This window comes from Nyctibius grandis, chromosome 4 (assembly GCF_013368605.1).
Source record: "Nyctibius grandis isolate bNycGra1 chromosome 4, bNycGra1.pri, whole genome shotgun sequence".
Taxonomy (NCBI): Eukaryota; Metazoa; Chordata; class Aves; order Nyctibiiformes; family Nyctibiidae; genus Nyctibius; species Nyctibius grandis.
Window position 1 is genome coordinate 42,139,955 of NC_090661.1, and position 25,357 is coordinate 42,165,311.

The window sequence follows — 25,357 nt, forward strand, 5'->3', positions numbered from 1 at the left end:
AATCACACGTTTACACATGCAAATTTGAGGGGTCATCTATACTTAAATTTAAACCTTATGTTTTTCTACCTTTTCTAAAATTTGTCAAACGCAAGTTTTGCAGTTTTAAAGTTAACATTTTCATTATTGCAGCTTATGTAAACTGAGACACTGCTTTCTTAAAACAAAAATTAATCTAAATTCTGAATTCCAAACTATTATTATTGAGGTTTGCAAAGGTTACTACCCTTGAAGAACGATACAATACAACAAAGATTCTTCCCCTACGTGCAATTAGTAGCTTTCTGAGAAAAATAAATGCTACACTTCATTTTTGTTGTCAGATACTCCTTTCTTTTTTTTTCCCCCCCCTTAGGAACATAAGTAACAGTTTGTGAATAAAAATATTAAAATGCAAACAAAAAAATCAGCAAAGGTGATCCAAGCAGCTATAGTGCTTGAAATTATTTCTATGCATGGGGAGGAAGGGAGTAAAATTTAAATTTAGGGTTGTTAATAAGCCTATGCTCATCTCTGAAAGCATGGCAATTTTCCAGTCCAAAGGGTTTTTCTTTTGTTGTTTAAGAACTTGAAAATAAGTTGTTCAGTATTCATATCTTCCACTCACTTCTAATTAATAACAGTAAACTCTTTGCTGTTATAATAAACAGAAAAAGCCATTCAGTGTCTGCATTTCATTTGCTCTGAATTCAAGAATAAATTGAAACTGGCTAGCCTAGACACCACTTAACTCCTGACAAATAGTGATTTTTTTAAAAGCAACCACTACAGCAAATCCAAAGAGACTTACATCACTAATCATGATTTCAGACTTAACCTCTTTGGGGGGTTTGGGTTTTGTTTTATTTTTTAAAAACCTGGACAGGCCAAAGAGAAATAAAAAAAAGCAATTAAAAAAGTCCAAGCTTTTTACAGTGCTCTAATTTAACTTCGTTGAGATTGCTCAAATTTAGGCTCTGATCTCATTTTGGGGCACAAGTTCCCACTTACAGTTTCTATTTGTATAAAAAATAATTCCTACATGAGGGATAACTTTAAGGTATGAATATATTTTAATACTAAATCCAATTTTTAGTTTGCCACTTTCTTATTTCCAACTTTAGCACTGTATGATATCAAAAATTCATGAAATGTGTTAAACATGCTGTTGAAGTATCTTACTATGTTTTTCAAAGGTGCTCTCTCTCCCCCCAGCACAAAACTACTTCAGAACAAGAGGCACTGACTATCTGCCTAAAAGGGGATCGATTAATTGAAATCTTCCCTTGGGTATCTTATATACATCTTTAATACAGGCTGTAAACATTCCCCCCCCCCCCAGTATCACAGTATGAATGTAAGAATACAAAAAATATCTCCCCAACATAAAACACTTACTACTAAAAAAATTTAGAAATGCTAAAAGTAAGCACCACATTTTTAAATAAGGAAGCACAGAAGTCCTAGAAAAGCAAGAAAGCTTAACAAGAAACTGAGTGCTTCTTTCTGGCTTGGGTAGTTTACTTTTTCTAACTTGTCTACCTCAAGAAATGCAGCTCTCCGGTTAAAATGCTATCACCATCACTGAACAAAACACCTAACGAGGCTGGCTGAGTAACAGCTCTGATGGGAGCACGCTGAAAATTCAGGAGAGTGAACTCACTCACAACAAGCAGGTTTACAACTTACCTGCCAATACCTTGATCCTACATATAATCTGAGAACGTGCAAATGTTAAAGCATGTACATAATGCCATTTAAATCATCATTAACTACAAAATTCCTTATACTTAATACGCCTGAACAGTTTGCTGAATCTAAGCCTTAATGATCTTTAGAAAACATACACAGTATTAGAGTACATTAAGTTATTCAGCCTCACAGAATGCAGGAATCCACTAAAATTTCATCATGCTGCAGTTTACTTTTTTCTTTCTACCATATTCTTAGTTCCTAAACTCAAAGACTACACAATATGCACAAACTGCCTTTCCTGAGGAAAATGGAAAAATAACAGAAATAGACAGATACAAGGTGAATACGCAAAATCTACACAGATCAGAAAGCAAGAGTATCCACATTAGCTACTGTTGCTAGTAGCTACTGTAGCTTCCAGCCTCTTGATCTAAACCATACTCTCTCTCTCCTTAAATATGAAATAGATATGAAATTCAAATTATTTTCTATTTGATGGGTACCACAGTGTAATCTGACATCACAGGGCAATGTAACACTTTCCAGCTGACCTGAACTCTGTGAGCTCTTCATGAGCTCTACAGGTACACCCAAGGTCAAGGCTGCTCTAAATTAATTTCTCTATTAGGCCAACCGAAACCAAATTTCTTTAAGTCTAATGAAAGCCAAAGAAACAACAAAAGCTTCAACTAAAAATAAACATATCTTACTTACTTGCAGTACTCATGACATTTCTTCCCAAAGTATTAGTATTGTTATCACTGCTACTTCGGCTTAAATTCATGTTGTTTGTGGCATTGGTACGCGCTATGTTTGCCACTCTTCGTACAAAGGACTCCAGGCTGGAAGTTTCTCGAGATGATAAGTTAGGAACGCTTGCACTGGAGCTCATTGGTGCCCCAGCAGCCAACAAAGAACTGACTGAGAGTCTGTTACTTGCTGAAGAGCTTAGAGGTCGCTGAGAAGCTGCTTCTTTGTTAGTCAGTTCAGAGACTGAACTCACGTCAGGAGAGCTCACGCTAACAATTCCCATGGATATAGCACTGGACTCCCCAGGAGTACGTATCGAGGTATCAGGACCTAACTTCCTCTCTGCATTTTCGTTTCCCATGTCCGCTGTTAAGGTGCTGGTGCTTGCACTGGAAGATGACCCTACTTCAGCCTGAGGCACACTATCAGCGGAAGACAGAACAACAATTGGTTCATGGACGTCAGTGCCTGAAACTATATTTTGCTCCATTACACTTTCTGATCTCCGCTCCATTTTGGTCGAACCCAAGCTGATGTCGCTGCTACTGGCCACGCTACACACAGAACTGCTGCTTCCTTTTCTACTTGAGGAGCCTGCAGCAGCAGTCGTCTTGTCTGGACAGTTGTTTTTCACCAAGCTGCTCCATGACTGCGTTGTGCCTGAAACAGTGGATGAAACAGGTTTGGGTGATGCCGCTGAATCAGGGTCGTACCCTGGTGCAAGCTTGAGGTCAAACTTTCCTTCTGCGCCCATACGGTAAGAGTTAGAGCCACCAGCATCCCAGGTGACATCAATCCAGCCTGGAAAGGGACAGGAGTTTGTGAGATCCAGCAGAAAGCAGACAGGAGCGTGTCAGACAGTAGCTCCACAACATGGGATCAGCTTCTCATAAGGGCTGCATGTCTGAATTAATAAAATCACTAAATAATCCTTAATGCCAATAAAAAAAGGAAGTGTTTAAATCTAAACGATTTGGTATTTTAAAAAGTTGTTAACATTGAGACAGCAAGCGTGATCAGCCTCTATCTTCAGGGTCCCAGAATCCATCCAAAAGAAAAGTCTCCACCAGGAAGGAACCTGACCTTTAGGATCTCTCAAAGTTTTATTATTAGATTCTCTAATAGCAGAAATGTATATTAAGATGTATCATCATAACTTTATTAATATCTGTGAACAAACTATAATTCTTGCAAGGACATTCTATAATGCTTTTCTTTGCTGGATTCTTGTGGATAAGCATATTTACCTGACAGAACACATTTTGTGAAACTAATCAGTTTGGGATTTCTTATTCTTGCCCTATAAAGTGAAATAATTTACTGATACTCAACTTTCTAGTTCAATAATTTATACAGATTCAAACATTCCTTATTCATAGGCAAAGTCTTGCGGCAGTCAGGTAAGGACTACTTCAAGTAAGATTTCAGGGTTGCAAAAGAATATGTTTCATAGAATGAAACTTTATACTGGGACCAAAACAACACTGAAAAGAGATGCCACTATTCAATTCCTTTATTAAATGATTATTTAGAGTACCAGCATTTTTTAACAGTTAAATGTAATAAATCTGCAATAGTGAGGGCAACATGCAAAATTCAGCTAACTAGGACAGAAATGGGAGCAAAACAATTTATTTTTGCTTGTCTGAGTATGTACCAGCCTCAGAGTCACCTAAAAAAAATTCCTTCTAGTATTTCTTATTGTATGTTAACTGTAATAAAACTTGGTGTCACTATTTTAATTAATATACATTTTCTTTAAAAATAAAATCTCTAAAGCTCACTCATCTCCTGTAACCTCAGACAGAAATTCAAAACAAGATGTCAGGTCCAAATGTACACACATAAAATAGAAGAGAGCTAATTTGAAATAAAATATTCGTTTTAGTACTGTCAGGTGTGCTTTTACCTTAGAACTATCCAAAAGTCATCACTTCTAGACCAAAACAGAAGATCACAGGCAATTTTCTATTTAGAAATACCACTCTGGAGGAAGAGTATTTAAAAATGGATAGTTTTCAGATACGATAAGTAGACATCTCATCTCCACATGAGCAGGTTTAGATCACATTATTCTTGTATGATTTTATTCCATCTTCATGAGCTATATCTGAGTAGCTTCATGTCACTAAACCTTTGAAGGGTAAAGTTCTGAAGCAAGTCTGACTTTTTTCCTTTCTACAGTTTATATGCCTTTCTTATCAAATACAAAAAAAAATGTTCTATGCTGTAGTTAAACAGTACCATTTTTCCCCCTTCATGAATATCTGAACAAGGTATTTTGTAAAAACATAACTAAATAACTGTTCTTGTTTTGTAGAGTTCTTTTTCCTAAAATGTTGATTACAGGCAGTTTTAAACCTGCACAATTTTTTAATACATATTATGTATGTGGAGTCCTACTGCTCCATCATTACAGCCCTAAAACAACTAAAGATTTGTCTAAACTTGTGAATAATGACAAAAAAGTCAAAGAGATACTATTTTCAAAATTCTATTTGAAAGACAATTGTGGCAGGAATAAGAGTCTGCTGATACACGTTTCACATTGTTTGGCACCACCAGTTGATAAAACGAACCTCAGTTTCACCTGTGCTTGAATGGGAAAGTTTTACTGGAACATAGGCATGAAAACACTGATTTAGAAGAATACTACTCACCAATAATACCTAAAGTCTTCAAAGTGAGAATGTAGCTATGGATACTGTTGCACCTTACAAGAACAATATGGAGATGATGGAAGAATTCCCTATAAGCTATACTCAATGGCTTAAATAAGATTCAAAGTTTCAAAACATTTTAAGACATTGTACTTTGGACATTCCTCCATGTTTGAGAGCTGACAACCCAACACACTAGAAGAAATTTTAGAATCTGGCTAGAATGAGCCTAAGAGTGGCTGAAGATACTTCAGACACAAGACAAGTCTTATATACCCCAAAATATGGGGAGAGGGGGAAAAAGTTGGAAAGCATGTTCAACTGACATCACCTCTTCTGGAGCCTCTCTAATATCTTAGCTTCCTAAGCACTGACTTGCCTGGCTGTTGCAGGTTTTTATTCTTCTCCATAAGTTAATCACTTTTCATGCTTCTAATTGAAAAAATAACAACTTGATCCCAATGAAGCTAGCAAGGTCGGAAAGGTACAGGATATAACAAAAGTCAAGAAAAATATTGCAAATGCTAAGCTAGAAGAAATGAAGAAGGTCATTGTAGATTTTGCAGGCCCAAAGCTTAATTAATCAATCACCTTCATATACTTTTTTTAATTTGTAACAGATTGTCTAAATAACAGCTTTGTATTTTAATTAAGCAAAGCTCTACAGAAGTTTCATTTACAGCAAGAATTTTTTGTCATGCATTAAAACAAAATTTCACAAATGGACCATAAGAGTTGTAGTATTTGAGTTCCTTCTCCCCAAAATACTTAAAAATTTATCAACTTCTTCAAGACACTAAAAAGGAAATAGTTTAATGCTACCCATTCCACATGAACTAATCATGCTACAGACATTTAGAAATTCTGGCAATTCGTGCTCACCGTTATGCAATTCTCCTGTAACAGTGCCTTCACCCTGTGGGCTTCCATCCTGATCTCTCCATTTCCAGTCAATTCCTCTGATCACACGAGCTCCTGGAACCATATATTTCAACACCTGAGAACGGACCAGACGTCGCTGTCTTCGCAGATTTGCTTCAGCTTCTTTAGCAGCTTTTCCTAGAAGAAATGTAAATTGAAATGGAAAGACTTAAATGTATTGAATGGGGAATAATTCTGAGCTTAAGTTTCTAAGCAAGTTGCACTGCAAAAGTTAACCTGTGTTTTCACACTGATTTTTATATTGTAAGTTCATTAGCATTTTAAAATAATAAATGGGATGTACACATTCTTTTTCTTACCCAGCTGATCTTCACATACTCCATTCACAGTGCCATAAAGTTCAAATCCAGACAGGGAGAGGTAGTGTGTTTGTCCACTGGCATTCTTTCCCATTTGTTTTATTCTAACATGTCTCCAACCTTGTTTCTCATCTTTTGGAGGATCTAAGGGCCATGTTGCTGTAGACCTTTAAATGTATTAGAAAGGAGACGTGGGTTGGGGGCAAAAGAAAAAAAAAAAAAAAAAAGGCAAAACCAAAAAACCTTACTGCCAAAGCAAACAAACCCATAATGCTGGTCACGTATGGATAAAATCTGAAAACTGCCAAGAATACAAGATACCCAAAACCTGTTAACATTAGGGACAAATTCTGGATGAGTGCTAGTGTTACTTTTTTCTCAAAAAAAAACATCAAATGCAAAATTTACAATGATCGAAAAGCACAAATACCATTATGCGAAGCATACAGAGAACTTACGAATCACTTACTTTCCAGCCCATCCTTGATAATTTAGATTACCTACCATTTCTTTTTATAGTTACACCTACAGTACACATTAAATTAGTCTACAGCCAACTACGGTCTTAACAGAGCTCAGTTTTATAAAAAGTGATAAAATACACTGACATACCCCGGTTCGTTGAGACTACAGTCATCAACATGAGTATACAAAGTAGTCCAGTTCTGTCCATCCTTAGATACCTGGAAAACCCAGTTTCTGAGAGCAGATCGTCCATAACCTCGAGCATGGCGTAATGTGTAAGCTGATGGTATAACCCAAAGGCCAAGATCTATGGCAAACCAAGCATTCTTATCATCGTTAGTATGACAATTGAGAGCTGAACTGTCACGGCTTAGGATGTCTTCTAAACGGCCATAAGGCAGATTTCTTCCTTCTGAGGATGTAACCACTACTAACCCATAGGCTGCTGGATTTACCCACTCGTACGCAGTTCTGTATTAAAAAGAGAAACGTACTGTTCAATTATTACTTACATTAAAAAAGCCAGGTATCAGTAACATTTGACATTTACTGTAAATTTTGTATTACAGTTCAGGTTATTACAAACCAAAATGATTAATATAATTTTAGATAATTAGATAACTTCAGAGATGTTCCAAACATCACTTCACTACAGTGGTTAAAAAACAAAACAAAAAACCACAACACAAAAAACACACCAAACAAAAAACCCCCACAAAACCAAACAAAACCATGACAAACAAAAACCAAGACCTGAACTTCCCCACCCCTTCATTTCTTAGGTAAGCATACACACAAATTCTTAACACAACTTCAGAGATTCATATTTTTGTATTATTTAAGCAGAGCAAAAAGAAATGTAATTCTATTGATCAACAGGAAAAGCAAAGATATCTCCCCACTCCTAGAAAAACTGTAATAGATGTAATTTCATTATGAATTCTCTCTCCCTACCCCACCCCACCGATCAGTTTATTGTATCTGACTTCAAAATATTCAGCTTTGAAGAAACTCACTTTGCATTTGTCCCAATCCAGTAAATAATTCCATTTTCATCAAAATCATGTTGATGCCTGAACACAAATGTTTGGCCTTCACGTAGTTTTCGTACAAAAACAAATGAAGCCCTATCAAAGTCGTACCATTGCTTTGCTACCTACATATGAATGGAAGAAATAAAATATTAGAGATGCAGAATGCAACTATTCCTTGTGAACCGTGTGTGTGGCACGTTGCTTACCATTTTCAGAAGATACTGTTCTAGAGATTCAACAGTTGCCAACGGCTCCATCTTTAGCATTCTACCAGTTCGATCTATTAAAGAGGTCTCCCCTGAGGCACGTTCCAAACGAAACCTCAAGCGCCTTGTTAGTATCTGAAAGAGCAGCTAAACGTTAATATAGGCTATTCTGTTCAGGTTTTGTAATTTTAAGAAAAGCAATATATTTCACTACAACAGTTCTAGTGGCGTATCAAGTATTTTTGCTGCGCAACTTAAGTAAACTATACGCTAACTTAATGCTTTAAAAAGTAATTCCCTAGTACTCCATTTTTTCAATTAACCAAACAATTCTTTAATATGACAGTCAATGTATGTCAATTACACATTCAAGCTAATAATTTCTCACTTTTCATAGCTTTTATTTCCAAATCTTGTAGAAGAGCAACTAAAATAATATAAAAACTGAAAATGCTTTTTCAAAATATTCAATAGAGCACTGTTTTTGCAACTTTCAGCAACTATTTTCTAATAGTTTAACATCAAAACAGAAATATTCACACTTCACTGACATCTTGCAAAATCGTGAAGTGTGCTTTCAAACACAAAAATTTAAGACTCCACATGAACTGGACAAAAACGAGTAATATTTTTAGAAAAGAAAGCTGCAATTTGACTAAGCAGCTGCTGATCCTGCAGATGTCTTATATTACCAAATGAGCACAGAGCCCTAGAAGGGACCCTTTTAACCATTATAGCCCACCCCTACTCATCACAAATAAACATGTCTTATAACTGTCTTCAACAAAATGCTCATTCAAGTACTAAGGACACTTACTAAGGGGCATATTCCCATATAAAGAGAACAATACTTGAAGACAAAAGAACGAACAAACATTATCTATTCAATCAAAATTTACTTTCACTTCATGGTGTAAAAGCGACAGTACAGGAACACCCAAACATTTAGGTTAAATGTTTGAGGAAATAAATGCCAAAAAGTTTCCTGATCTTTACCTAATTCTATCCACCTTTACAAGAATATGCTTCATACAGACTTAACACGTGTAACTTTCCTGAAATTCACATACAACATTCAGTTGTGTATCACCCAGTATGATAGATAGTTATCACTGTACACTTACCTGAAGATTATATGTAGATCCTGGTGTATCATACAAGTGGAGAGGTAGACGTTCAATAGATTCTAACACTGCTATCAATTTCCGAATTAATGCAACTGCTGGACGACTGTGAAAGTCAACCGTTACCATGTTAGCACACAACAAACAGAAAATTCTACAGCATCTCAGAGAATAGTACCCAGCTGTAGCAAATATCTTGGCATGCTATTTCTACTGATACCATCTGTTCTACTCACATGGTTACAGCACAGTAAGAAAAATATTAATCTGCACAGTGATGAACAAAAGTCACCTTTATATTTGTCAACAGATGTACATTCAATATAGTTGACTCTTACAGACAGAAGTAATGCAGTAAAATTTTCAATTGCTACTACAGATGCTGTCTTTTAAGACCAATTTTCTATTCCAGAGAAAGACAAATTGAAATGGAAAGAACAATTCCTTTGTCTTTAAATTATTTTAAACATACCACACTGCTTCACAGATGCAAAGGTTTTTTTGGTTTGGTTTGGTTTTTACCTTTCATCGTCTTCATTTTCACTGAATGCTGTTTTGAAAACGTTTATTCTCTCTACCAGTTGACTACAGTCTTGTTTCACATCTAAATCGACATTCTAAGAGTAAAAAAAAATTATGTTACTTCTAATACAAAGCAATATATTCGTTATTTATACTGGCAAAAATATCTTTTTAGTCTCATTGAATTCCTGTGAAAAGCTAAATGATATCAGCCATTAAGAACTGACCACTGTTGATTTAAAAATTTTAAATGACTTATTGGAACGAACGTCATCCATTGTGATAGCATATATTCAATGGGTAGACCACTAACTAGAGCAAGTCCATCTGATTTTCATCACGACAGGAAAAAGCTACATTTATAATAGATTTTTTAAATTAAGGCACATGCCTACATTATTTTTTTTTAGAAAGCTTTTCTTCAGAGACTTATGTTCTATAAACTCACATTATTTAAAACTGTAAGCAATGATTGAACTAAGCCACTGCTGCACATTTCATATGGAGAAATAGTATTCTCATCCTTCAATAATACAATTAAGTTTTCCAGAGCAGTCTTCATTAAATCTCTCCAAGTATTTTCTCCCTCGATACACTGGAAGACAAAAAGAAAACTATGGTGAAACAAGGTAAGAGTTTCTCCACTTGCTTCATTTGGAAAATAATGTCCCAGTAAAGTACATAACTAGGAATTACATGCATTACAAAGCTCCACATTTCAGACAGACATATTGTGACTTTCCTGGCATCATGACAGACTAGTCTGAACATTAAGTGATTTCCACTGACATGACACATCATAAATTGAAGGAGTTACACTTACCTGTCTGTTTGTATGAAGTTCCCATGCCGACTCTAACTGTGTTGCTATATTCCTCAGTGTTACAACTACTCCTCGAGGCATGCTTTCAACAGCTTTAAAATGATCATCATATAAATCTCTCGCCATAGTGCGTACCTACAAATGGATTTTGATAATCAGAAGTCATACCTTACTGTAATGAGACCATTATTATTCTCCAAGATACTAGAGACTTGGTTATCTTTTTTAAAGAAGTCCACGACAGACACAAACAAATAGGGAAGAACCAAAACCTATCATACATCATGAAATGCAAAGGTTGTGAAAGGAAAAAAGTACAGGAGAAATAAATGGAATACACAGAATCTTACTGAAACTTACAGAAATTAAGCTTACTATCATATATTAAATTACAGCATGAAGGCAGGAGAAAAGACAGGACTCTCAGTCTGTATCTGTTTCTTCGGAACTGTATCATGGATCTGGTCATCTTTTTAGAGGTAAGATTAAGGGGGTTTTATATGGTTTCTGAATGCTCTATTCACATTCCTTAAAACAATTCACACACAAAGTCCTTATGTGACTACACAGTGCAATCCCAAGTATGAAAGAGCGCTGCCTTCCTTTTATCATTTCACCTATCCTCATTCACACAGTATTTTAATTTTCAATTTAGTGTCACATTTCCTCAGATATAAGTGTCCTTACATGCTGTAGATTTTTGGTACAGAACATATCAGCTGCACTGTTAGAAACTGCAAGAGAGGTCAAGACTGAAGATTAGCTTGAGCCCTTGGCATCAGCTGGCCACAGAACGTACTGCTATTTTGTGTTTTTGTAAAAAGCTTAATAACTTGATTTCTTAGTTCCTCTCCCACCCCCCAGTTCAGAAGAGAAAGAAAAATTTTAAGTCGTCTAAAATGAGGGCGTTTACACATCTTGCTTCACTACCACAACTCTTAGAATACACTGTTCTCTTACATTCCTCTATCTCTCATGATATCTAGTCTAAAATTAGTATCTGAATGTAGTGAATAGAAGTAACATGCCTGTGATACAACTGTAGTACTGATGATTACATCTTTCCTTGCTGCGTATGAAAAAGAAAAACCTACAGAATTATACAAATACAGGTCAGTAGGATTGGATTTCCTTACATTTTTAAAAGAAAATTCATTTTCCTCTAGAAGAGCGCAGAGTTTACTACAACTGCTGGATAAAAGCACCTGCAGAAGTGCTTTGTTCCGAGTGAAGTTTTCACCTTCAAACTTAGCATAAAATTGTGTCTAGTTGAAATCAGAGATTTTATTCCTCTAACAGGAAACTGCGACTCCATAAGCATGTTATAAAATAAAACAAACTCAATTAAATTCTAAGTATAAAATTCACAGATGCTCACCAACCTTTTGTTTTGTCTTCTCCAGTTTAGATTTCAGCTTTCTTCCTCTTTTGCCTGTCCAGCCAGTCACAAATTCCGACCCTGCAACATAGTTTTAGAAAAGTCACAATTTCTCACAGGTATGAAAAGCAATAAACAGACTAACTACCTCATATACACTTGCTCCTACCTGCACATAATACATACCTACATACTTACCCAAAGAGGTTTCAGCTGTAAACGAATGCTTTGTTCCTCTGTTAGATTCAAACACAAAGCCTGGCAGATCTTCTTTCAGTATTGTAGCTTGCTGACCATCGGAATTGTGAATAGCAATTTCTCCTTCCTTCAAACAGGTGAGCGACCAGTTTCCCACAGTAAGTTTAGTTGGCCCTGGTGCCGATAAAATTGGCTGGCTCGTGGTAGATGGTTTTACTTGGCTTCGAGCTCTTTGCAGCTTCTCAAGGAACTCACTCCTACTTTCTATTTAAAAAGAAACAAACATTTTTTTTTTTTTCTTCCAACAATTGATTCCACCATCCTATATCTCAAACATTTTTTTTCGTAGGAACAAAACAACTGAGTACATTCAATGCAAAATTAAGTTGAAATTAAGGGTCTTAAAATGTTCTAAATTTCTTCCCAGTATATTTCTGTACTTCAACAGTGATTTATTCCACAATCGCATCAAAGAGGACAATGCAACTCTTTCTGAATTGTGCTACTGACAGAGGTATTAATTCATCTTTACAATTATAATAGGAAGAGATCAAAGAAACCCATGATAAACTTTTAGTCTTGCAAAAATAATTTATTTCATTATGGCCACCATGAACTATTCTCAAAAGTTAGTTTTTAGAAATAGGAAATTAAATGAATCCTCCAACAGGAAAACAGCAATCAACTTCATAGCTTAAAGCGAGTGGAGAAAATATGTTGAAGCCATACAAAAACCAGAAAAGAAAATTCACAAAACTTGACGTACTCTGACAATCAACACATGCTAAAAGCAAATTTGAGCTAATAGCTATTTGCTCAGATTAACTGTCACAAAGGCACTCCAAAAAAATTTTTTATAAGCTATACTAAGAACTTTTATTCATCTCCTTTGTAGAACCTCTACTTTCACCTCAGAGAAAGAAAGCAAGCCACAGTTACGTTACTTACTACAGTGGCATTATGCTAATTCCTATTCCTTTTTTAACAGTTACAAAAATTTTAAGGACCTCTATATCTCTTGAGAAAAACATGGAATTAAAAAAAAAAATCTAATGGCACCACATGAGACTTGATTAAAAGCCAATACTTCTATTAAAATGTTTAATAAATGACAAACAGAATCTTATCCTACTTTTAGGATACATAGGTAATCTAGCTTGAAATTATTCCAAACAACTACCTCAGTTTTAATAAAATTATATTTTGATATTGTAGTAATTAAAAGGCTGCACACTACGTTTGAAATGTTAATTAGCAAAATTCCAGAAAATTTGAGTTCATAATTCAAAAAACAAAAATTCCATATAAAATAAAAATGCAATAACCTCATTAACGTAAAGATTACATCTCAACTTCAAAGTTAACCAGTATCCTCATCTTTCAGCATACTGATTTGATAAATACAGCTTTTGTAGTCCATGCACTTGTAAAATTGCTGTTTTCCTTTTGCTGCAAAAACTTATGCTCTAGGTTTTTAAAATTTGCCATTTTTATTGTTGTATAATACAAAAATAAATAAACTCTATGCAAAAAAAATGCACTCTCAAGGCATAACGTTCTTTATTGCTTAAAATTCACAGGATCCAGAGAAAAGATTTATAGAAAGAATTTTGATATTTCATATGTAAAATTAAAATTGTTAATGAAACCTTTCCAAATTTCCATAATTACACTTTTAACAAATTTATTATATAGCATGTCACACTGAAAGTGTGATGATTACACAGGGTTGAGAATAATTTCGGGTTCCCTTAGACAGAATTTTGAGACTCACTTAAAGCTTCAGAATTATCATTATATTTCAGTTTTTGCATTGAACTTTTATTTTTACTAAAAATTCAAACAAAACAAGTATTATGCTAATGTGGAGAGGGGTGAGTACAGACCTTCCAAAAATGTTCATAGTATATATATTTCCCCGTCCCCCCCCAGCTTTCATCATGCGATATACACTTATAAATTCCATTACTCAACCCTCTATATTCTTGCCAGTCATGAAGTTACTAAAAAGCATACCATGAGATTAATCTGTAATGATTCAGGAGAGCAGAACATATAGTATAGTTCAGGACTTAAAGATACTATTCGGAGTCTATACTGTACTGTAGTAACTTTAGTTAAACTTAACAAATACTAGTTCCTTATCTCTTAAGTAAAAGAGAGAGGCTGTTACACTTAGGGCTAATGGTGTAAATTCAGGGAAATTACACTGCAATGTCAGCACTCTTAGTAGATGTCTATTAGACAAAAAATCACAAGAAGCCTCATTTAATCCTAGTTTAGCTCCTTCCCTCCCATAATATCCATGCTAGGTATCTCGTTCAAAAACTTGGGACTGATATGAAGAGACACATCATCTTAAATTTCCGATCTGACTTTTTTTGGGTTTAAGTTCTCTTCACTCCAAATTCATCTGAGCCATCCCCATTCCACTCATCTTGTATAGAAATAGTAAAATCCCATCCCCACACCCACATCACTTGGAAGGGAGATAGCAGAACTGGCATCCAGGGGCTATAAGGATTTAAGAAATTAACCTCATGGATCTTCTCAAAATTATATCGTATCATAAACAAGTATCTCAACACAGAAATCGTTTACCTTTTAAGGTATTCTCCTTGTTAAAAAGAATGCAAGGATATATTTTCTGACCAAAAAATAAATAAATCTAGAAGTGGTTTCCAGCTGTGCTATAATCTAGAAACACACTACACCACATTTTGTCTTCATGCCCCAAATTTGATGGATAAAATCGTGAGCACTTGATTTCTATCCTGAATCATATGTTCTGTTATTTCACTCAATGGCTTGCTGAAAACATAGTAGTACTGCAAACCATTTTACATCTTCTAGTTCATAAATGCATGAACTGTTGCAAAAAAGATGAAATATGTTTCTGCATCCAGAACAAGTTGTGTATTCTGTACAGAAAATTAAAACCACCTGTGCATTGCCAGTGCATAAGGTCTGTTCCCTTATCCTCTCTCCAACAAACAATTAAGACACTGTAATTTGTTTCCCAGTCTCAATGAGAAACTTTCCATTACTTTGTCTTCAAACACATGCAATTTCATTCTGCTAGCTAGAAGCAAACAACAAATTGCCATTTCAACCTGCTTTTCCTGGGACGGCCACTACAAAGTGCTTTTAATGACTGGGGTGAAAAAATTAAGTATGCATGGAGAAGAATCAAAACAAAACGAAGTTAATACACTTTTACTGGCAAGATGTTTACTTAACACAATTCACCAAGGAAGTCAAGTTATGGTCACATGCTATCTGATAAAAAGCATCACAATTAACTGACCACCTTCCACCTGTTTACTTCCTTTACTATTTAGTAAGCCAATTCCTGCAAAACAAAATAGCTCCAATCAAATTACATAAACAAATGCAACAGTCTCAAAACTTAACTTGGACTTGAATTGTAAAGAAACTACCTGAACTATCAGATCCTCCTTCAGGGCTGCCACTGGAATACATTGTGGCCAGTTTTCCATCCAAGATAAATCTGAACCATCCATTACTACCATTAGACAGCTCCAGGGCTGCAGCATCACTCCAGATATACAGGCAGTCCCTTCCCCTAATGATGGACCAGTCTCTCCAGTGATACGGTTTACCCTGCTGCAGTTCTTTAGCATCCTCCTGTGGTTCATCCTCCTGTAATAAAATTGTATTAAAGAAAAAAAAACCCAAACAAAAAAACCCAAACAAAACAAAACAACCCCAAAACCAACAAAAAAAAGCCAACACACAAGACACAGACATTTTAAAAAGGCTTGAGGAGAAAAAGAACTATTCAAACCAAAAGTATAGGAACTATACTACTTCCGTCTATAAAATGTATCTTTAAAAATATTCTTTAATAGAATAAGATACTTTTAAGAAGCAGCTTCCTTTCAGATACAGATTTATCTACTCAACAACAAGAGCAGCCTACTGACTGGGACATCCACCTCTGTTCAAAACTTGTACTGTGAGAAAAGAATCACAAAATAGTTGAGGTTGGAAGGGATCTCTGGAGGCCACCTAGCCCAAATCTCTGCTCAGGCAGGGCCACCTAGAGCCAGTTGCCCAGGACTATGTCCACACGGCTTTTTAGTATCTAAACACTTAAACAAACAAACAAACAAAAAAACCAAACAAAACCCAACTAAAAAAAACCCACTCAAAAAAAAAAAACCCCAACCAACACAAAACCCACAGTAAAAATTGCCTAACTATAAACTTAAGGCTTAACTATAAATCTTAACTGAATGGGTAACAGAAGTGGTCTGTTATCCATTCAGTTCATCTGAGTGGTCAGTAATATGACTGTTGGAAATTGGTAAATAACTTCAATATGCACTTAAGGTTTTCATTATGTAGAAAATTATTTTCTTTTTTATATTTTTAATATATTCCATAAAAATGTTTAGAACACCTGCAATTATTTGATGCATGTATGCTGAAAGAGATGCACTCTGTTCAGAAAGGACCCATTTTGTTTAGCAGTCATTTTCAAAACACTAGACAAAAACAAGCATCAATCAAGTTGACCACAAGTAAGTATGAATAGGAAACCTCAGCAGATAATAACGTGCTAACAGAAAATGAAGTTACAGAAAACAACAACAAAAAACAATTAAAACAAGTAGCATACAATAAGCATTAATTTAATAACCCAACTACCTCGCCCTGGACATTTTCGTAACAGTGAAAATTGTACTGAAGTGTTGGTTTTACAGGAACAAATAAAGCTATCAATTCTGTACTTACCTTCTCAGGTTTAGACTCCTCTTCATTTTCATCGTCAGATGACGGCCCCGCCAAAGTTGACACTTTACTAATTACACCAAGTCTAGCCAGTTGGTCTAGAAAAAGATCACCACCTTTATCCACCAAGTCCCTTATGATTTGCAAGGCTAGCAAATGGCCATCATCATCATCCTGTAACACATTGTGGTGGAAAGGAAATAATAAAGGAGATCTCTTTACTTAAAAGTATCTTCACATGCTGAACTTCACACATGGTTACACATGGATGTTATAAATGCTTTAGGGTTAGCTTTTAACAAGTACGTGGAATCAATGAGCATAACCCCCTTTTTTGCACTGGTTTCATAGAACGACAATGTTTTATTTCTTCCTACCTCTTGATCAAGAACTGTAGCTGTTATCTCAACCAGTATCGTGGGCAGATTGTGGCCAGCATCAGAGTCACAAACCTCCTTCAGCAGTGCCTCAGAACAAAAATGTATCATTTTTCTAATGAGGGCAAGACTTGCTTTCCTTTAAAAGAGATCATAGGCAAAGAAAAGACTCTTACAAAGATAAAGCAAGCAGTAATCAAAGCAACAAAAAAGTTCAAGATAAAACTGCTTTTGCACTACATTTATGCATTCTTTCAAAACAAAAATTTTTTTTAAATGAGTTTCAATTCTTGTTATTGGAACCAAAATTGGTTATTAAATCCTAGATTATCTCTAAGAATAATTCACCTACTGATCTTTTTTGATGCTACAGCACTATGACTCTAACATGTATTTCTCTCCTCAACTCTCCTCTAGGTAAACCTATTCCACATTTTGTCTTTATCCACTCTTAGTGAAGGCAATTCACTTCTGCACACTTCATCCTCCTCCCAGGTATCCAGCCTTCCATTTCTATCACACACTTCCCATGTTTTAGTGAGGTGCTTATAGTTTTGAAGTCTAAAATTACTATTAGATCATGCAGCTTTCCATATTAAGGAGTATAATTTGGAAGCCAATCACTTCTGTATGGTTAAAGCTGAATTTTTTATTTACTGACTTTTAAAAACATTATTTACTTGATTCATAAAGAAAAATTTAAAATATAGACAGCCAACTACTTCCTTCCACAATCTGCAATAACAGTTTATCAAGCACAGATTGTTACCATAGTTTCATTTTTCCTTGATTTAAAATGACCTATTTTAAGCTTCCTATCATCAGCTGATGCAGAGTCTCTCTCCACTAGAATCCCTTTTTATCTTGTATTTTCACCCCTCAATGTACCTATACACACTGGGAACACGAGTAAGAGATTAAGCAAATGTTGTATTTGCAGTGTAAAAGACTGAGAGGCTATGGTCAGATGCAGTTTATCACAACCATTATGCCACCCACAGTATTCCTTTTTAAGTATTAAATTAGATCACATTCTTTTAATTCCCTCAGTAAGAGGCATCTTCTCCAGTTCATTAACACTTAGGCTGTTAAGAAGTCTTCTAAAACCTTCTAAAATAGCTTTTTCCAGTCTTTCCAATTTTCCAGTGAATGTATCTTGATACCACTTCACTAGTTTTCCTCTCCTAAATTAATACTTTCATTACAGTGGCTACAAACAGCTGTAACCAAATACACAGTCTATACAAGGTAATACATGAACACAGTATTCTTTCATCATGCTACTATAGTCAAGAGTATGCTTCTGTCTCCCACTTCTGACTAACTAACTATATTTTTTCCAAGACACCACTTCTCCAGAAAGGCAAAAATGCTACTTAAAATACTAAGTAAAAATCAGACTTGCAACACTTTTCAAACCACCACTTCTATTCAAACAGAAATATATTTGCCACTTGCATTATTTAAACTTTTAGATGTTATAATTTTTACTAAAAAAAATACACCTTGGCTTTAACAGTGTATTAGGAAATTCAAAATATGCAGGGAAATTGTCTATCATGACTATTACCTTATTGAAGGCAACATAGTTTGTTGAAATGTTTGTGCAAACACAGGCAATAATCTTTTCAAGTATATGGGTGCCATTTCTGGATCTCCTTTGGGTTCATTACATTCCTCCTCATCCTTGTTTGCATCTTTCTTTTTCTTCTCATCTCCTTTGTTAACAGGACACATCCAGTCCCCTGGAAAATATTTTTTTTTCCCCCAGAACATTCAATGGCAAAAACCAAGCAACCAAACAAAAAACCCCTTCAAATAAATCTAAGTTTTCTTTACTGACATCTCAGTACCTGAAGAGGAAGAATATGCATTCCTAAAAGTAGAAAGTTAACATGTGCAAGATTTCTTGAAGAAAACTGTTTGATAACAAGTACCACCCAAGAGTGCTCATAGGAGAAGCTCGAAGTCCTTAAAGTGAACTAAATATGAACACATAACCCCGTGGCTCCAGCACCACAAAAGCCTCACGAACAGGTAAAGTACAGTTCCCACATAGAAAGAAAGGATGCCAGAGAGGCTACCAAGGCTGACATCCTCTGAACGCACAGCAAAATCCCAGTCTAGCCCCGTTCCACAGCTGAAGAGCAGGACCACTGGCACTGCTCGTGCCCAGTCAGCAGTTTCTTCGGTCATCCCCACCCCTTAAGAACATCTAAAATATTAAGGTTTTTATATGTACTTTGCAGGTTAAGGAAGGTTGGTCACAAAATACTATTTTTTTAAAATGAATCGTAATAGATTAAAATTCTAATAATTTAATTATTTAACCTATATAAGCATTTCTACTAGCAAGGGTATGGAATTAAAAACTGCACTCACCTGGAGACTGAAGAATAGCTACTACTTCGCTGTGCCCCCTTTCACGAGCCTTGTCTAAAGGAGTTTTCCCATCTTCATCTCTCAAATCCGGGTTTGCACCATGTCGTAAGAGAGTCTGAGAACAAATATTTTTAAATATGAAAAAAAATATTAAATTCCTTCTTCCAAAGTAGTAAACATGTTTTTCATACATCTTTCCCACGCTTTTCTCATGCTTGCAAGCAAAGTTAGAACATAATGTGCTTTTTATATCTGTAGAGATAATATAAAACTACTTTTATTCATATTACTGCCCTGTCATAACAAAAAATTTGTATTTTGATAAACACTGTAAAGAACATGTAAATATTTGACAGTGCACATGTTAAACATATTGCATCAAAGACGTTTTGTTCAGAACAAGGCAAAAAGTCAGTAAGGCTTTCTAACAGTTACCAGTTTAAATCATACCTTTGCTACCTGAGGTCTTCCAAAACATGCTGCATAATGCAGTGAGGATGACCTCTGACCTCTGTTAACATCAGCACCCCTTTCACAGAGAAATTCTACCTGTTAAACAAGAAAAAGGAAACTAGTTTTTCACATCTCTTTGTTTACATGAATAACTTAAGGTTTTAAGATTCTGTAAAACTAATTTACCATTTCCTGAGTTCCAAAAGCTGAGGCCCAGTTTAAAAGAGTTTGTCCTACATCATCCATAAAATTTACTTCAAAAGCTGAAAGATACAATTAAATAAAATAATGAAAGCTCCCAGAACTATAAATTAAACCTCAGTGTTCTTTAAGTGGCAGGTCTTAAAAAAAAATTAAGCATCCTCAATAATTCTAGGGAAGTATTTATGTCCTTAATTGCAAAAAAAAAAAAAAAAAAAAAAAAATAGCATAGGAATTATTACTAACAAGTCCTGTTGTGCATTTAACAAAATATGTGAACTCATATATAAAGAATTTCAAGGTACTACCTAAATATTTGTTATGCCACCACAGAGTACAAAAACAAAAAGATATTTTATTTATCTCATTCTCTTTTTCAGAGTATTTTTGCTTACCTCCTGTGTCAATAGCATCTATTAGTGCATCAGTGTCCTTACTGCGGATGCAATCTATCAGCTGCCGATGAGAACGTTCCCCAGAACTATCCAGCCTTCGCAGTCCTGGGATTCTGCCTGTAGATCCAGCACTGGATTTTGGCAGGGCTTTTCTCCCTTCGAACAGTAGCACCAAAAGAAGATCTACTAACCGCATGGTATCCAGTACACATCTCTCATCACCCTGCAACGCACTTTCTATAGAATCTGGAAGTTCAGATCTTAGGAGATCCTGGAAATAATTAAAAGTCTGAACAATAAAAAATATACAGGGCTTTAGAAAATACTATCAGAATTGGGTTTCATTTCCATTTGAAATGTTTCCTTTTTTCCCCTCTTTATAAGTAACCTACATGAATGTGTGTGTATATATATAAAAATAAAATCTATAGATCTATATATCTATGTATAAAATAGCAACTCAAACCTTGCATATATTAAAGTACATGAAAGGAAAAACTACGAGAACAAAAAGCTGTAGCGTAAAAGGATTTCTTACATGTGTTACTACTGGAGAGCCTCTACACAGGGTTGACAACAGGCTTACAATAGTTGACACCTGATTACTTAATTTAGAGTCTGCAGCTGTAGATGGTGCTCCAGTGCTACTCCGTCCAGGTTTGCAAGCTGAAGATGGTCCTGATACTGTCCCACCAGCAGCTGCCATGCGAGATAACAACTCCTCAGTTAATCCATGCTTAGCTAATGGGGCTGGGTCAACTCCACGCCGTGTGAATCTGTCAGCTAATGAAGCAAAGCATCTCAGAGCTCCATCTGAAACCTAGAGCAAGAAGTGCAAGAGAAAAGATGAAGAATCTGTTACTTAAGATGAGAAGATTCATAAGAATACAGGACACATAGAAGCAGCCGATTTCCCCAGGTTCCCTTCAAAGTCAATGAATGGAGGAGACAGACTTTTTTAACCAGAAACTCTGAGTCGGAACCCAACAGTGTGCTGAACTGCTCACTGAAGGACTGCATTGTTGTTGGGTTTTCCCCCCTCCTTCTCTCTCTTGAAGATATATGGAAATCAAGGAAACTATTTTTCTTTGTCTAAATTTCAGCATTGTGAGCATCTCCTTAACTAGATAAGCAAAACCACAAATCAACCTAGAAAAATACATTTAATAATCAAATTGCCAAATTAATAGATGTTGGAAGCACATTTTAAAAACAGCTTTTAGTTATAGATGTTGTTCTTACAGGAAACACAACTATTTATAATCCCCACTAGCAATTGTCCATTCTGATAATACAGTTTGAAAAAACCAAAACCAACCCACGGCTCCGTATTTGAAATATGGAGTGCTTAACCTTCTGGTTGTTCTGATGTTAGGAACTGTTAAAGCAGCTTTCTAATAATAAAACTTAAAAACAAAACCAAAAAAAACCCCAAAACACCAAGAAAATGCATTATGAGGTTTTACTTCCTAGCTTTCATACACCTACTGAATTTCTAATTTCTTCCTCAAAGAACTATAAAGAAAATTTAAAAATTTTTTTGCAGTTTTACCTGCTATATTTATAGAATATAAAATATTCTAATATCTTCTAATTTGATATTTATAATTAATATGACACTAATATTACAAGATGTTATATTAATTCAGTGCTTTCTATTAAAAGAAATGCTATCAAACAAGCCATTAGCTGAGGCATCAACTCAGAACTCCCAAAGTATTAAATTGACAGTGAAGTTTGATAGTTAAAGTGGTATTTAAAGATGTACATACTTCTCGTAAGTGAAAGAAATTCTTCAGTTGGATCAAGCCTAATAGGACAATTGTCCACTGAGCACCTGACCCAGGGATATACAGGTATTTTTGTGACAATAAAATACAAACTCCCAAATTTAGGTTTGTCACTAAAGAAAAAAAAAACAGCGACACTGTGGAAACAAGGCTTACTGATGATGCTCTGAACAATCCGGCAAAAACACTGTTGGCCAACTGCCCAGGAAAGGATCCAACTTCTTTTCACATCGGTGTTGAAAAAAAAAGGGAGGTTTTGCCTTTAACACCTCTCTCATCTACACACAAAAAGTGTCTCCATCTTTCAGACCAGGAGGTTTGCATAGGCATATCAAGATGAGCTGGTTCTGGCACATTTGCCTTTGCAGTTGTGCAGTAGCAAGCCAAGGCTGGTGTCAAGAAATAGTAAAAAAAAAAACAAACCCACAAAACAAAGAACCAACAACACCTATTCTTTACCAAACTCTAAATTACCACAGTTCTTACTCCGTAAAATGTCATCCACTTCTAGTGCAGCCCATTTTCAAAATGATTGTCAGCTATCACATAACATGAGCTGAAAGACAGTGACTCATCAACATACAGAACAAGACTAGAGTAATGAGCCAGACTTCATGTAGTTAAAATCTTAAATCTCCAGTAAGTTTGCAAGGACTTGCAAAACAAAGTTTCTCATGAATAAATTCAAAGCATGCTAAACTTCTGGCATAGTCCCTCCATGTGTTCTGATTTATCAGTATTCTCTTGCAAGGGATATTTTCTTTAACTTGTAATGGTCACTAATCAATCCTCTGGCATTATGCTCCAGTTCTTTGACAGCACGATGGATAAACAATTCTGCCAGTCGTTATGTAATCTGTATATACTTTATGGATTTTTACCAGAACACCTCTGTCAGAAATACACAAGAAAGGTTCATCTTATTTAATACACTACATTAGTGGTATCAGTTTACAAAGCAAGAAAGTACTGTGGAAAGTATTTACATTTCTTCTCAGAAACAGTAAGTTTAGTAGAAAGGTTAAAAAAAACAAAACTTCTAGATAAAGTGTTCTTGGGGCCACATTTATTTGGTCAGAACTCTTCCCTAACTGGCAGATGTTACTAACAGATGTTACCAACTGGCAGCCCACACAAAAAGTAACCCAATCCAACACTGTAAAAGGAAGAGGTGGGGAGGAGGAACAACAAAACTTTACAAAGGAAGTTACTGGGAAAATCCGTAATAAAGACCAACATTCATTGTAAATCCTGAGGCTTGTTTCACACAAAACACATTTGTCAAGGATACCAGTACAGATTTACTTATTATCATCTGGGTTACTCCACTCTCAAGCACATTCATCTTAAAGCCTAACCGCTAAAAGATTAAGTTGATTTGAACTCTTATTCAGCTCTCCAACACCCCAGCAATTGCTTTCTTTCAAACTCATTAGAAACTGGGAAACAGTTAAAATACTACAGACTTATGGTCTAAATTTCAGGATTAGCTTACCTGAGATGATCAGTGCATTAAAAAAGTTACATAACGTCTGAAAAACATGGTAGCTTGTTCTAAAATGGCTAGTGTGACAGTCCCCTGCCAACTAGGTCTTTCAAAAAGATGTAAAAATCCATTAAAAAATTTAGCTCACAGGCAAAAAGATTTAGTCTCTCAAATATGATGTGCTTAATAAACCAGACTGAGGGACAGGGGGAGGTGTAGAGAAATGAATGAGGACAGAGGTGGGGGTGAAACAGGGACTGAGAATGGTATGGACAAGAAGTCTGGCCAGGGTACAAGAAGAATTTGGCTAAATAGCTATTGCAAAGCGTTATATGACAGACACAAAAGAATTCTACTAGTATGAAGATAATTCCTCTAGGATTCATTTCCTAGATTGTACAAGGACTACTTCATCTCAAGCTAATAAAACTACAATAAAGAAGTGGTGCTGCTTCTACAGTAGTATCATTTAATCTGCCTTTCAATGTAATATTTTAGCATTGGCTGTGGATATTTTTATTGCTTGTCTTAGTTTGGCAAAAGAAAAACAAACCAAATTGATTTTTCTCTCATTTATGCTCAATTTAATAGTGACTGAGGTGCAGATGTAGAGCAATACTTACTTAAGAAAATATTTCAAAATACACTGAAAAAAGTTACAGGATATTTTTCAATAAAGTTTTCAGAGGTTAAATAAGATCATACTCACACAGTAGTGCTTGGAGTCAAATGCTAAGCAGTATTTTTATTCTCTTGTCATCACAACTGTAAAGGAAACTGTCAAAATATCCAAGTATAACAACTACTATGTAAACATACAGTTGTGGAGGCTATATAAAAATACCTAGCCATTCATTTATTAAACATAATGCAAGTTAAATTCACAGCATATTGAGTCAACAATTAGATTACCTGATGGTCTTCATGTTTTAATAAACTAGACAGTGATTCCACACAGATCTCTAATGAAGAATCCTGAGGCTCCATTTTGCCACAGAGTCTGGATACTACAGCCATAGCTGAATGCAAAGTATCTTTATGAACAAGGTGTCCACTGTCACGAATGAATGTCAGAACACAATTCAACCCACCAGCTTCAAACACAGCTCCTGACTCACGGGTACAGATTAATTCTAACACCTATGACAAAATGAAATTTAATCAGAATGAAGTACACGTAAAAAGTCAGTTATTTGTTTATATCCAGCTACAGAACTGGTTAAGAAAACGAAACAACAAAACAAACAAACCCCTCTCTTCCTCCACACCCAGAAAGGGCCAAAGCCTCCAGTACTCTAGTAGTTATGGTTTTCTTCAAAAATACAGGAGCAAGTACAAGAACATCCCCCAATAGCATGGTCATAACAGATGTCATGACAGACAGCTAGGTAATAGTACCTTTTCCTGGGAGTCTTAAGTCTTTGGATAACACACAACTGA

The 25,357-nt window shown here is 35.4% G+C and overlaps 1 protein-coding gene across 9 annotated transcripts in view; it reads right to left on the reverse strand.

Moving 5' to 3' along the window:
* HECTD1 (HECT domain E3 ubiquitin protein ligase 1) overlaps nt 1–25,357 on the reverse strand; it is a 66,337-nt gene that overhangs the window by 19,993 nt on the left and 20,987 nt on the right. For 3 of the 9 annotated variants that reach the window (XM_068398178.1, XM_068398174.1, XM_068398169.1), the window contains exons 4-26: nt 24,830–25,057; nt 21,180–21,461; nt 20,642–20,930; nt 20,232–20,308; nt 20,043–20,141; nt 19,593–19,707; nt 18,781–18,955; nt 17,211–17,349; nt 16,837–17,007; nt 15,516–15,738; nt 15,383–15,427; nt 12,076–12,339; nt 11,882–11,958; nt 10,500–10,634; nt 10,125–10,271; nt 9,677–9,771; nt 9,155–9,260; nt 8,031–8,165; nt 7,807–7,946; nt 6,938–7,261; nt 6,326–6,492; nt 5,967–6,143; nt 2,389–3,225 (exon numbers count right to left, since the gene is read on the reverse strand). In XM_068398178.1, the coding sequence (XP_068254279.1) occupies nt 2,389–3,225; nt 5,967–6,143; nt 6,326–6,492; nt 6,938–7,261; nt 7,807–7,946; nt 8,031–8,165; nt 9,155–9,260; nt 9,677–9,771; nt 10,125–10,271; nt 10,500–10,634; nt 11,882–11,958; nt 12,076–12,339; nt 15,383–15,427; nt 15,516–15,738; nt 16,837–17,007; nt 17,211–17,349; nt 18,781–18,955; nt 19,593–19,707; nt 20,043–20,141; nt 20,232–20,308; nt 20,642–20,930; nt 21,180–21,461; nt 24,830–25,057 (4,447 nt within the window). The remainder of the gene's footprint in view (nt 1–2,388; nt 3,226–5,966; nt 6,144–6,325; nt 6,493–6,937; nt 7,262–7,806; nt 7,947–8,030; nt 8,166–9,154; nt 9,261–9,676; nt 9,772–10,124; nt 10,272–10,499; nt 10,635–11,881; nt 11,959–12,075; nt 12,340–15,382; nt 15,428–15,515; nt 15,739–16,836; nt 17,008–17,210; nt 17,350–18,780; nt 18,956–19,592; nt 19,708–20,042; nt 20,142–20,231; nt 20,309–20,641; nt 20,931–21,179; nt 21,462–24,829; nt 25,058–25,357) is intronic. The other 6 variants (XM_068398170.1, XM_068398173.1, XM_068398176.1 and 3 more) reach the window with 6 other exon arrangements.